The 14,527-nt window shown below is 28.4% G+C and overlaps 1 protein-coding gene across 3 annotated transcripts in view; it reads right to left on the bottom strand.

The window, feature by feature from the left end:
• Positions 1-14,527, bottom strand: part of LOC105196265 (ribosomal protein S6 kinase delta-1) — a 16,128-nt gene extending 1,601 nt beyond the window's left edge. Inside the window, exons 1-6 of one of the 3 annotated variants that reach the window (XM_039452326.1) lie at positions 14,307-14,527; positions 14,015-14,123; positions 8,265-9,377; positions 3,464-3,597; positions 246-1,377; positions 78-173 (exon numbers count right to left, since the gene is read on the bottom strand). In XM_039452326.1, the coding sequence (XP_039308260.1) occupies positions 78-173; positions 246-1,377; positions 3,464-3,597; positions 8,265-9,377; positions 14,015-14,110 (2,571 nt within the window). In that variant the 5' untranslated portion in view covers positions 14,111-14,123; positions 14,307-14,527. Of the gene's footprint in view, positions 1-77; positions 174-245; positions 1,378-3,463; positions 3,598-8,264; positions 9,378-14,014 lie in introns of all 3 variants that reach the window. The other 2 variants (XM_039452327.1, XM_026141471.2) reach the window with 2 other exon arrangements.

Raw genomic sequence — 14,527 nt, 5'->3', positions numbered from 1 at the left:
AGAAATCTCGAATTGAACATTAAAAATTAAATCGTTAATATAAAAAAATGCCGCAAAATATATATCTATAAACTTACACCGTATAGCAAGGAATTTGCATTTTCCGATAATCTACTAGGAATGGTAATTGTGGAATGTGAATGAAAAGATCCTGGATGCGTCCTGATAAACATCTGTGAAATAAGTCAAATTTTAATTGTTAAAATGTGTAATTTCTTTTATAATTAATGTTTAATTTTACGTACAGTGCCAGTAAGTAGTTCATACAAAATAACTCCATAACTCCAAACGTCTGTAGCAGATGTAACGAGTATAGTCGGAGAGAAAATTACTGATTCGGGTGACGAATATGGATACGTTAGTTTAGCTAAATCAATATTGCGCTGCGGTATAGTGTAAGTAAGCCGAATATGTTCCGTATCATCAAGAAGAATATTATCAGGTTTAAAATCAAGAATCAAAATGTTCTGCTGATGAAGTGCTTCTAAAGCTAAAAGAATTTCAGCCGCCCATAATCGGATCTTAGCTTCAGGTATTTGCCAAAACTCTTGTTCTTCATCTACATTATTCTCTTCATACTGATAATGTATTTCATTAATTCCGCAGTTAACATTTGATAAATTTATTTGTTCGGTCATACTTTCTGTATTATTATTCTCACAGATGTGTACTATATTATTGGTCGAGACAGTTTGCATTGGAAATTGTGTCTTTGAATTCGAATTTGAATTGTTACATAATATATTATCCATTTTATTATTTTTGTAGAAATTGCGAGTCAAACAACTTCCATTTAATACAGACGAATAAATATTTCTCGACATATTTGGATTTTCCTTATTGTTTGTTAATAAGGAATTATTGCCTTTCAGATCTTTGTTCTTTACGAGACTTTTTGTCGAAGGTTTCTCTACAACAATAATGTCGTTTATCTTTATATTATTTGATGACTTATTACAATAAACATTAGATAACGCAAGAAATGATTCTTCAGAGATCTGTGTGACTGGTCTCTCATTCAGCGGTATACTTTCTAAATGCCTTAATTCCTTGTACTCGTTTAATCGATTTGCGATGGAATTACTTTTCCTCAATGTCGCGTTAACAGATTGTAATAATTCTTGTGATTTTTCTAATAATTGTATAGTAGGCATTTCCATATAAATTTCATTTTGAACATCTGTTGTGCATTGATAATCTCCCTGTTCATCATTGTTTTTTATAATTTGATTTGCTTTATTTGGTCCACGAGTATTTTCAATGCTATTGACTTCTTCATTGTTATCTCTATTTGTATACGTACAATTTGAAATTATATCACACGAACTATCAGACATCTTGTAGTGTAGTCTTATGAAATCCCATAGTCTTCCACAACTATAACAAGATATAAAACTATTATATGCTGTGAGAAAAAAGACTTGATTCAAATAAATATGATATTAATTTATAAAAACGCAGTTATATATTTAGTTTATAACTAAAAATTTATTTAAAAATTTACATATAAAATATTAAGCTTGAAGTTTGTAATTTACATTTCTTTACTTATTTGATGTAAATATTTGAACAGTATTAATAATATATTTATTTGAATCAAATAATTTATTCTTTCAATGTACTGTATAAAGCTACCTTTGCAGCACACTGGGACAGCAAAGATTATAATAATTCACGTGATTCATAGTTCATTTCTTTTCTCTTTCTTTCTGCATAAAAAAGGAGGAAAAATAAACCGTGAATCACGTGATATATTTACTGTCGCAGCATACTGCATATGAAAAGGTAAACTTTTACAAAAGGGGAGCAGCCTCTGACGACCTTGACCTTGACATGTTATTAATGGGAAGGTACTGAGTAACATACAAAAGGTTTTAAGTAATGCTCATGTCTTATTAAAAAAATATTATCAGAGAAAGAAAAAATAGTTTTTCTTAATTATTTTACTAAATATTTATTTTACGAAAAAATGTGTTAAACAAAAAATGAAACTAGTAATAAGCTCTATAAAAAAGGTCATATACATTTTTTATCTAACTTCAATACTTTAGTCGTTATACTAGAAAAACTGTTTTAAAACAATTTTTTTTTTATTTTTAGTAATTTTGTGTGAAAAGTAGATGCTTGGGCGGGGGAGGGACTCCGCCCCTCCCCCGCATCCCCTCCCCTTATTTTTTCTAACCCAACCCACCTCGTCTCAGTCGATCCACTAATGTCGGGATGGATATGGGAGGGGGTGGACCGTTGGCTCAACGATCCCCTCACCGAGGGTTTGAGCTGGAGCCGGGAAGGAACAGTGGGGAGGGGGGACCCTCACAGCGCCGGCCAGACCGGACAGAGGGCCCTACCCTCTCCACTGTTGAGGAGGTAAGCCTCGGACGGAATTAGCGGCGGGGTACTTGCCCGGCTGACCCGTCTGGGGCTGGGGGTGCGGGAGTGCGTACCTAGGGCCCTCTCCCAAGGGGGTCCGGCGCACACCCGGCATCCCGGTTCGGGCGACTGGGGCTCGACTTCGGTCGGGTCTCGGCTGCTAACTCCGGAGGGGGGTCTCTGCTCTTTGAGCGGAGACCCGTTTGGGTTAGGACGGATCACGGTGCATGCTTAGGCCGATCCCGTGTTCCGTCCCAAGCCCAGACGCCGGAAACGGTCAGGTTTTAGTGGGTATACCTTCCTTCGGGGAGGGAGCCCCACATACCCCGCGCCATGTCCCCACATGGCGCGGAAATGCAGTAATGCATTTCCTGACCTAAAAAAAAAAAAAGGGGGGGGGTGGTGGACCGTTAGATGTATGTGTGTACAGTGAATGTTTACATCTTAGACATATTATTTCACTCCGTACAACATTTTTATCACACAAAAAATTCCACAAGCGGTCAATATCGTGAGTTAAATGAATAAACTCATGGAAATGCATGATTTACAGAAGTCGAACACGAAGTTATTTGACTGACATATACTAAACCGTAAACGAAATCAAACGCATATTTTTCTATTTATAGACTTTCCATGCTTGTACTAAATAGCTACACAAAACAAAGTCCCCCCCCCGGCGGAGCCCCTCCCCCGCCCAAGCACCTACTTTTCACGCAACACTATTGAGAAAAAACTTATTTTAAAACAGTTTTTCTATTCGACTTCTATAACGACTAAAGTATTGAAGTTAAATAAAATATGTATATGACCTTTTTTTTAGAGCTTATCACGAGCTTCATTTTTTGTTTGACACATTTCTTTGTAAAATGAATATTTTCTGAAATAAGTAAGAAAAACTGTTTTTTTTTCTGCAATATTTTTTTAATAAGACGTGAACATTACTTAAAACCTTTTGTATGTTACTCAGTACCTTCCCATTGATAACATGTCAATGGGATAACAAGGTCAAGGTCGTGAGAGACTGCTCCCCTTTTGTAAAGGTTTACCAAAGATACCTTAAAATATTACAAGTAAAATTTATACTGTGTACCTTGCATACTGAAGGACTAAAAATACAGTAGTTTCCGTTTCAACACACGCGTACAGATGTACCATATAAGGTACTTGTTTGTGTAACACATAATTGCTTATATTATCCTTGTAAATACAAGATTTTTCTACAGTCTAAAATCATAAATTATATTTATAAATTAAAAATTTTTTAAACTTTATCCACTACATTTAATCATCATTACAAAATATTATATTATTGCCTTCTTATACAGCACTACAATTGTTTAGAGCGATTTCAAAAATATTTTAATTGAAAAGTGAAATATTTCATTGGTGAAGTTTAACTCTTGAAATTTCCAAAGAATAATAGTCATAGGGCTGATGAAAGTGTTGGCACGGTAATCAATGCGCAAGTTAATATTTAAAATCCAGAGTTTATCTCAGATGTTGCGACACCCTTTTGGACTATCATTAGTAAATAATATACAAAAAGTATAGATCTTAATTAAATCTTCAAAGCAAAAGTGTCGTTAAATGTATCTCTATAGTATTAACTCGTTGTAGTGACAACCTGGTTAAACATTTCAGTGTCGACTAACAAAACTAAAACTTTACTTTCTATCTTTTGACTTATTGTTAGTCGTTAATGAACTGCAGTACTAAATGTTTCTCAAATTAGTGTTGCGGATATACTTAATTCAGTTGTTACGAACGAATTTGAAAAACTTGTCATCATTATGAAATTGTCTTATAGTTCCATAAGTTGTCTAAAATTGAATATTTTGTGGTGATCTTGGTGAGTTGTCTCTGTGTCACTGATACATTCCATCAATCTTTGTAGAAGTATATATATATTCTATTTAAATGTTTAGTTTTATTAGTTGACACTGGAATGTTTAACCAGGTTGTCACTATAACGAATTGATATCATAGAGATACATTGAATAATGGAGATTTAATTAAGATCTACGCTTTTTGTACATTATAATATTTACTGAAGATGGCCCAAAATGGTGCCAAAACATCTGAAATAAAGTCTGGATTTTAAACAACAATAACTTGCGCACTGATTACTGCGTCAATACTCTCATCAGCCCTGTAACTATTATTCTTTGAAACATTTTATGAAAGTTCGAAAATATGTCTATAATATTTCTGAGAAAGCTTTCAAATAGCAAAATGTCGGTGCTTCTTGCACATAAAACTTTGTAAAAAAGATTACTTAAAAAAATCGGCAACCTTTTTGATATATTAATAAAAAGTTATTGAAATGGTCGAGATCTTTGAAATATTGTTGACCATAATTCTCTAATTAAATTTAAATATCATTTCTGAAGTACGTTAATTTTATTTCTTAAAGTATCTTAGAAATGATAATTAAATTTATTATTTTTATAGGATTGCAAACGTTTGATATAAAGAAAAATCGTAAAATAAAGAAAAAAAATTGTACGTTACACGAAGCTTTCTTCAAATGAGTAGAACAAGAATTTTAATAAAAAAGCAGTTTTATATTTAACTAAACAGAGAAAATGACATGTCTGATATTTTCACGAATAACTGAAAGACTAATAAAGAGCAAATTGTAAGCTGAGGATAATAAGCATATAAACAATATAATAAATAACAACTAATTATGTCTTATAAAAGTTATAAGATACTGCTAAAGAGGACACTGTGTAGCATGGAATGTATGATCTTTTTTTTACAATAGTTCACAATTTTTCTTTATATCAACTATTTGCAATGTCAATTTGAATTAAATGTTTTTATTTTTCAAATATATGTACATTTAGTTACGTTGTATTGAGATGTTTGTTCATTTTCTTTTTATTATCAAACATTTTAAGCTAGAATTAGTCATATTGTTTTGAATAATTTACATTACATATATACATTTTCAGCAATGGCAGATTATTGGGATGCATTCTTCATAATGACAGTATTTTAAAAAAATGTTCAATCTAAATTCTTGTAAACATAAGTACTAAAAAATAAAAAATAGCAAAATTATTAGACAAGTTTAATATACAGAAAAGCTTACTCTATACACAGAATAGTTTAGAGAATTTCAAATTTTAATATTTATTACATATTACATTTAACACAAATTATCAAATAATGTCATTTTAAAATTTAATGTCTTACTATAGCATTATAAAAAGTAATGAATTGTTACTTTTTAAGTAATAGTAACGATAACGTACTTTAAAATCAATAATAAGTAACGAGAACAAAAAGTGTCAGTTTTTTAAGGTAACGTTCCTAATCCTCACTATTCCATAGTATAATTATACATTAACACGTGTAACTGTATTAATCTGTTGCTCTGGTATTATCATAAACGTTATCCAAATGGAACAAGAAATAATGTCAAAATGACATAAAAATAAATTGTGATTGAGTGAAATCTTACTTTTAATAATTATTTTTATTAATGTCATGATAATTTATTGTTCAAGTTAGGCGTTTTTAAGTTTATCACATGTGATTTAGTAACGCTTTTATTACAACATTTTGTATCACAAGATTCTAAAAACATTTCTATTGCAACATTTTATGTGATATTTTGCAGAATCTTTTCAGAATTGTTACATATAAAATGTGAAAAGTTGAAACCTTTCTGAAAATTCCACAACGATCGGTGCTGTATTTTGATTTATAATAAAAAATAAAGTTATGAAACAAATAAAAATAAAGTCAAAAATATACACGAATTCAAAAGATGAAAAAGAATAATATTTATTTTCGATTAGTTGAAAAATAATTAATACCTTTTCGAGACTTGACTTATAAGGAAAGGTCCCCAATTTAAAAATTGAAAAAAATTATGAAACTTTAACATATATTAGAAGATATCGTAATATGTAATAAACTTTTTTTGTTCGAATTCAAGAAATAAAATTTTCTAGAAGGAATAAAATCAATCTCTAAAAATTGGTTTATTCTTTGTTTTTGTTTTAGTATTCAACAAAAGAAGGAACAAAATTTCAGAGGAAATTTATTTCTTTTAATAAGATTCATCAATTAGAAAACTTATCAAAACTTAATTGTTTAATGATTCCATAGCACCGAAATTTTTCAGAGGTATTTGATAGAAATATTGAAAAGTAAAAAAAAATTATAAAAAATTCTGACAAACATTAAAAAGTGAAACATTTTATAAAAGCTGCGAGATACGTCCGCAATATTTCTAAAATAGCAAAATATCTAAATGTCCAAGCAAAATCGCGCAAATTTGTTTATGATACTGACAATTTATATATTTATCTTCAACAATTTCAAATATACATTGAAGTAACATGCAGGCAATGTATATTATATTACATGTAATAGATGTACACATGTAATAAACAGTATCTCGCGTTGTGACAATAACAGTATTATACTATAATACTATAAATTATTGTGGTGATATAACAGTACAAATTTTTATGATAATTTCAAAGTTGTCAGCAAGTTGCTATCTCAGCAAACAGAAATGAATTCAAAAAACCAAAAATGGATAGAGATTTTAAAAAATCAAGAATTTGGATATGACAAGGACTACATGAATCCATTTTTATCTAATTAAAGTTTAAAAATTTTTTGAATCCATTTTAATCCATGAAGTAAAATTGAAATTGCGGGATTTTTTTTGTAAAAATTTTTTGTCCAAATAAGTTATGCGGACCATATTATCCATTTTAATCTATAACATAGGATTAAAATGACTTAATTGCTGTCTTTTAATCTAAAATGTGTTCAAATGAATTAAAATGGATTATCATTTTGGAATCATTTTGACGTCATTTTTATATCGTGATGACTTTTAGTTCTGGTTGGATATATTTTCAAATTTACATGTGATAGATTTTAGAAACATTTTTGTTGCAATATCTCATGACATTTTGCAGAATCCTTTCAGAATTGTTGCACACAAAAAATGTGAAAGATTGAAATCTTTAAAAACTTTCCGCAAAAATCAGTACTGTATAAAATAAAACAAAAACGAAAAATAAATCGACTTTGATTTCAGTAAAATCAGCTAGCAAAAAAGTTCATTACATATCAGGATAACATTTATGTATCACCAGTTTCATAATTTTTTTAAATTTTTGACTTGGAAATCTATTTTTGTCAGTCTTTTTCAGCATGAAAAATGCTAAATCATTAAATGAACAAATTAAATTAACAATATAAAAATCGATATTAATAAAATACAGTAGTTGATAATAAAATTATATACAGGTTGTCTGATAATTATTGATTAAACTCTCCATAGAGGTAGAATAGACTAAAATAAATAGAAAAGTCCTTTACCATTTTGCGATTTTTACAATAATTAATAATTAATTAATTTATAAAAATAGCCGAATTAACCTAGCCTGCCAACAAATTCAAACGTCGAGATAAAACCAACTAGAGATTATCGTTGCTAGATGCGCGACAAGGCTTTTTTTAGGCGGCACCGCACTACTTGTGTATTTGTAATAATTGGCACTTGTAATAAAACAATTCTCTGCGCACCTCGCAGTACCGGGCAGTCCTATCTTGCCATGCGCTTGCATTTTGCGGTAGGCTGGGTTAATTCGGCTATTTTCATAAATTAATAACTTGTTAATTATTGCAAAAACTATTGCAAAATAGTAGAGGACTTTTTTACTCATTGTCAGTTTAGTCCATTCTACTTCTATGTTCATTAATTATCAGACACCTTGGATGAGTAAAACTAAGAATTACAAAATATAAACTAAGTCATAAACAAAATAAAAAAACAGTATCTATTGCACATAAAAGCCATGTATAAATTGTAAAAATATATGTATTGTATAAATATATATACGAAGATCTTTTACCTTGATTATCTTATTACAATTTGTACGTATATCCATTACGAGCATTACGGATTTCATTATTTTAAGTACTTTATAATATTGCAGTTCTGATATCGGTTTATTCACTATTGAGATGTTACAATTTAAGTGCTGGTTATACAGTTGTTCAGCCCGCTCTAAATACTTTGATATTTTATCTTTTATAGCTGGTACTCTTGTACTGTCTGGATCAAACTGTACACCTTTTATTAGGCATGATATTCCTAATTTATATTGCGTGAAAGCTTCCTCGTATTCCGTTATAGATTCATGTTTGAAGGCTGCACTCATATGAGCAGCGGCTATCAAAAGATATTGTGAAGAATCTGGCTGTGCCTGAGAAACATTTACTTCCTTATGTAATATTACAGAATGTGTATTATAATTTGAAAAAGGTTTATTGATATTATTGTTCAGACTATCAAATCCTGACACATCGTTGAATGTCGTTACATCATTTTTATCCAAACTTTTGTTCTGATGAGCATTGTAATGTTTAGTAATGGTATCTTGCGTACGCAATTTCGATGTCTTACAGCCTTGCTCTTCTCTATTAACATTAACATTTTGTGTAATACTGCCATGAGATTCATTTTTTCTTCGATACACTGTAAACTCATTTTTATTTGCGCAAATAACACTTGACAAAGTGGAGCATGAACTTGTCAATACATTCTGAGATGCTTTTAGTGGAACTTGAAAGGTATTTTGCACTGTAATATCATTTACAGGCACGGAATCACTCAAAGCGACAATGCGGTCGTCTTCAGACGTATCAGAACTCAAGGAATGTGCACAATCATTGGTATAATTATCTGCGTGACTATCGAAGAATGTTATGAAGATATCACTAGAGTATAAGTATGAATATCGTCCGACAAATTCCAAAAATTTCAGAGCATATTTTTTCCTCTCCTCTATAACTTCAGCTTCAAATCTGCCAAAATATTTCGACTTGGGAAAAATTGGAAAGCTCTCCTTTGTTCCTAAACGTTTGTGCAAGTGACTGAGCTCTGAGTGAAGCTTCTTGAAATCATTGTAACGTTTCCATACAGACACTTTCGATACCTCTTCGTGAGAGGATTTCAGAAATATCTATAAAGAAACCACAAACTTAATATCAAGAACCAAAAATTCAGGTAGAACATAAAGTCTCCAATCAATGATTTGTAACTGCCATATAATAATTTGATAGTAATACTTCATGTAACAAATATTTCATATAAATATTTATCAGTTACTTCTATCAACATTGTTTGCTTTTATGTGCTATAAATGTGCAAATGCTATGTATCATTTATGTAACAAATATATGATACTTCAGTAAAAAAGAAGATGATATTACGGCCACCCATTTTTTCGAATAACTTTGTAAATAATCAATATTTAAACTTAATGATTATTATAAAACTCTTCTTCAATAGATTCTAGACTCGAAGTTAATTATTATATTAATTATATTTACATTTATTATATTAACTATAAAAATGTAGCAACATTTTGCATAATAGATCGAAGAGGAATAAGGGTAATAATATAGCTTGTCACAAGAATAAATTTAAAAAATTGATTTTAATTTAAAAAATCACAGTGTTTTATTATATATTTATTCAAAAGAAAAAGAAATTAATGAATATGTGCAAATGTGTATGTACACATAAGGGTTTCGCATATAGACTGAAAATACATACAATTTAATGCATGTGAACTATAGATTAACATCAAATCAACTTATTAAATGACTACTTGTATGTGAAAACTTTGAAAGAAATTGTATCAAGCCTGTTGAGACATCAGTATGAATAAAGACCCATAATAACAAAATCCTATGTTAATGTTTAACTTTGCATAACTTGAAATGTGTACAGTCAAATTATAAGTTAAATAACAAAAAAAAAACACTTGTATAGACATACATTTGTGTGATAATATGTTCAAGTTTAAAAAGAATAAGGAAATATGCGTAATTAAGAGTTAAAATTTATCTTGAAAGTTTTGAAATGCTCAAAAATAAAAATGCCCTATAACAAATGTTGACTGTAGCGTATTAATGTCACTACATAATGACAGGCTACTAAACAATTGATTCCATAAATAATTATTAGAATTTGATAATACGGGTGCATAATGTCATCATATCATAATAATATCTACACAGCTCATGACATCACCTTCTCCTTTATATAACTATAATATTGCAATATGATATTGTAGCAATATAAAATCAGTATCATTAATTTTAATAATTACATGATACTATATTATTATATAGAATTGAATCATTGAAACTATATAAGACATTATATTCTATTATAACAATATGTATGAAAATATAGTTCTTATAATTTTACTACATAACACAGATTTATTTATTTAATATTATATTAACAGTCTTTTAATATAAATAATATCATTATTACTTTTGAAAAGGGCGATTATAGTTTTTGATTTGAGCACAAAGATCTGCTTTAGACTGTAATAGCCTTCTCATTATTTAAATGTGTTTAAATGTTTCTCGATTATTCATCAGAATATCGTTGTTATATATATGCGTCGGCCAAAAAGGACGATAACGCTGATTTTCACATCATCAGTTATTACGATAACTACTACCAAGTGCCTTGGTGGTTGAACTAGCTAAGACACCTTTCCCGGATAGCTGGGGAATCCAGGTTTAAATTTAAGTTGAGGTAATATTTTTCGCAATAATTTCTTTACAATTTTTTGGGATAAAGAAGGATAGCACAGATGTTTGTAAACATCAAAAAATTTTTTTAATTAATTAGCAATTTTAATTTCCATGATATTACATTTCTTCTTAAAATAGCTATGTTCAAGTCTGGCAAATCATACGGCGCGTAATTTATAGAATCTTATAAATGTTTGCAAATTTACCTAAAAAATTATTGAACACAAATCTCTGCTTTAGATCGTGTATAGCCTTCTTATTATTTAAATGTGATTATAATATTTGTAATGACTTTTATATAAGTATTATCATATAAGTATTATCATTATATAAATGATATTGAAATTTATAGCTATTATACAATGAACACATAACTGTTGTAATGATTTTTTATTTAAAAAGCCTTTAAAATCATTATATTATCATATAAGGCAAATGTACCAATTTCTGAATAATAGTAAAATAAACGTATCATTAAAAGCTTTTGTAACTATTTGAAAATGCAAACCTATTTTCAAAATACTTCAAAAAATAATTTTATTTATTTATAATGAAATAATTGAGAAAAATATCTGGATATACATCTGGTCCAATTACTAAACAATCTAAAAACCATGTTTCTAAAGTTGAATATGATTGTACCTATTTCTCAAACATAATCTATATTATTTTAAAATCAATGTAAATGATATAAAACTTTTAAAAGTATACAAAATTATTAAAGAAATACAAGCAAATATTAATATTAATAGTCACTTAAAATATTGTAATTTTATTAATAATAAGCCCAAATAAAATATAAGAAACAAAAATATAGAAGATAAAATCAATAAGTAATATATAAGTATTATAATATTTTATTTTATTGTAACAAAAGAATTGGAGGCTTATTACGATTCAAAATCAATGAGTACAAGACTAGAGTTAATTAATATATTTAAGCCGCGTTAGGTGTACCTGCAAGATTTTTTGTACATAATAATAGTGCTAATTACATAAACGCAACAAACATAAACGTTTCGACTTTAAATCGAGTCATCTTCAATGTAAAAACAGTACGCTGTCATCGGTCGATCTTATGCCTTGCTATCCACATAAACGGAAATAATAAGGGTAATGGCAGGAGAAATCAATATATCAAAATGTAAATGAACAATAACCAAGCAAAAAAGGTCAAAAAAGTTAAAAAAGACAAATAAATAAAAATTAAAAAATAATAAAATAATAAATAATAAAAATTAAAAGCGTACATTAAAATAAAAGATAAATAAAAATATAAATAAGGAATAAAGCAATAAAAGAAAAATTAAAAATAAATAAAAATTAAAAAAGAATGAACATAAATAAGTGAATAGGTAATAAATTAGAAGGGACAATTGAAACCTTGTTCTAGTCGGTCCTGATGCTATCTCATCTAGAACAGTCTTAGGATTGTAACGCGCGCTCATGATGACTTGCGTGGCGGCTGTGTTTACTGTTGAAAAATGAAGAAAGTTTGGAAGGATATGGTACAAAGTAAGGAAGTAAGAAGGAGGTAAGGAAGCATTAGGAGTGAGATAAACTGTGGATAACTGAAAGATAAGCCTCTAAAAAATCTCGCACGTACATCTAGCGCGGCTTAAATATATTAATTAATGTTAATCTTTAATCTTCTACTCATTGATTTTGAATCATAATAAGCCTCCAATTCTTTTGTTTCAATAAAATAAAATATTATAATACTTATATATTACATAAAAATATATTAATTTTTATGAACAAATAACTTTATGTATATTAAAAGAATTAATAACTTTATACATATTAAATGAATTAATGAACTTTATTAAACTTGAAACTTGCTTTTTAATTTCTTCTTTTTAGCATTCTAAAATTAAATATTACTTTATTCTACAGAAAGCAGCATAATTTTTACAAAATTATATCTTACTGAAATGACTACTTATAAAAAAAAATATGTACAGTTTAGATACATAGTTTCATATAAACATAAAGAAACAATAAATTGTATGTTCCATAAAAACATTCTTCTTAATAAATTTATCAAAACCGTGTTAATAGACAATTTAATAAATATAAATATAATAAGACTTACAATTTTCATTTCAAATCCCCAGTAAAGGGTCGTCTACAATACGCGAAGTAAGCTTAGCATAACAAGTAAGAGTAGATGTAACGCTATGTATTTCTGGTGTAAGGAGCTGGAATAAGGTGGTCAGCAAATAAGTTCGTTTTATTTCTTACTCCAACTTCAGCCTTTACACTTATTTCATATATTGTAGACAGCCTCTAAGACTCAAACTTGTGTTGAGTTTAGCAACATATATATCAAATGGAAGTAACATGTATCAATAATGGAACATGTGTTCAGTCATCAAATTCATACCAATTGTATGTATCTATTTATGAATATCTTAGTATTTAATAAAAAAATTGAATTTTCTGCAATTTTTTTAAATAGATTTTATTTATAAAATATTTATGATATTTAAAATGCAGTTTAAATCTTAATTATAGAATAAACAGAACAATTCACTTGAGATTTATATGATGTTTCTAACCAAATTGATTAAGAATCTATCCATAACATATCATTCCATGTTTCAAGAAACTATTTAAAAAAAACGCAAATAATTCACATATAAAATATTTTTTCTATCAACATCTTGATACTTTAATTCATTTAATATATATGTACTTTTTAAAATCTAAATTCAGAAAAGTTTAATATTAATAAAAATGTATGTCTTCTTTCAGAAATCAATCTTGTTCAGAAATTGGTAGATTTACCTTAATCATATATGTATAAATTTCAGTATCACATCTTGTATAATGTAAAAAAGTTGCTGCAAACATTATAATTTTTTCAAAAAATCATAAAATCAAGATGATATCACCTAAATAAGATGTCATTGTTTGAAATCTTAATAATGTCAAAGATATTGAAACTTTATTTAATCATCTCATTTGACAGATGTCATCATGATCTTATGATTTTGTTTATCTGTAAGAAAAATATAATATCATCAAATATATATCATACCATAGAAGTAACTTTGTAGACTGTAAAACCTTTCTTGTGCCGTTTTGTTTCGGTAATTATAAAACGTCTGATCCATATGTCTTTTGCAGGTGCCATCACTTAATTCATACTGATCAATAAAAATCCTTGCTTTAACGATACTGAGATTTTTCGTGTGTTACTATTATGTTTATATGTAAAATACGAACAAACGTAAAATAATTCATTTGTTCTCTTCTCTGTTCATTACACATATTACACTTGCAGAACAACTATTGATATTTTTATTAGTACTGTAAGATCGTGTGCGTACCATTTTATGTTGTTCACATTTTTCGTACGAATTTTAATTGAATAGCACTGTTATATTTAATTAAAATAAAAAAAATGACATGGATATGTACTTTTTCTTATGATAGTAAATAATTGTCTTCAGTCCTTAAATTTTTTGATACATATCTACTTCTTTTTCTTCTTATGTATGGCCCTGGATTTCGGACTTCCAGATATCCATAGTGTAAGTAGAAAAGTCAA

The sequence above is a fragment of the Solenopsis invicta genome, chromosome 8, assembly GCF_016802725.1.
Source record: "Solenopsis invicta isolate M01_SB chromosome 8, UNIL_Sinv_3.0, whole genome shotgun sequence".
NCBI lineage: Eukaryota > Metazoa > Arthropoda > Insecta > Hymenoptera > Formicidae > Solenopsis > Solenopsis invicta.
This window is presented reverse-complemented; position numbering and strand designations above follow the sequence as displayed.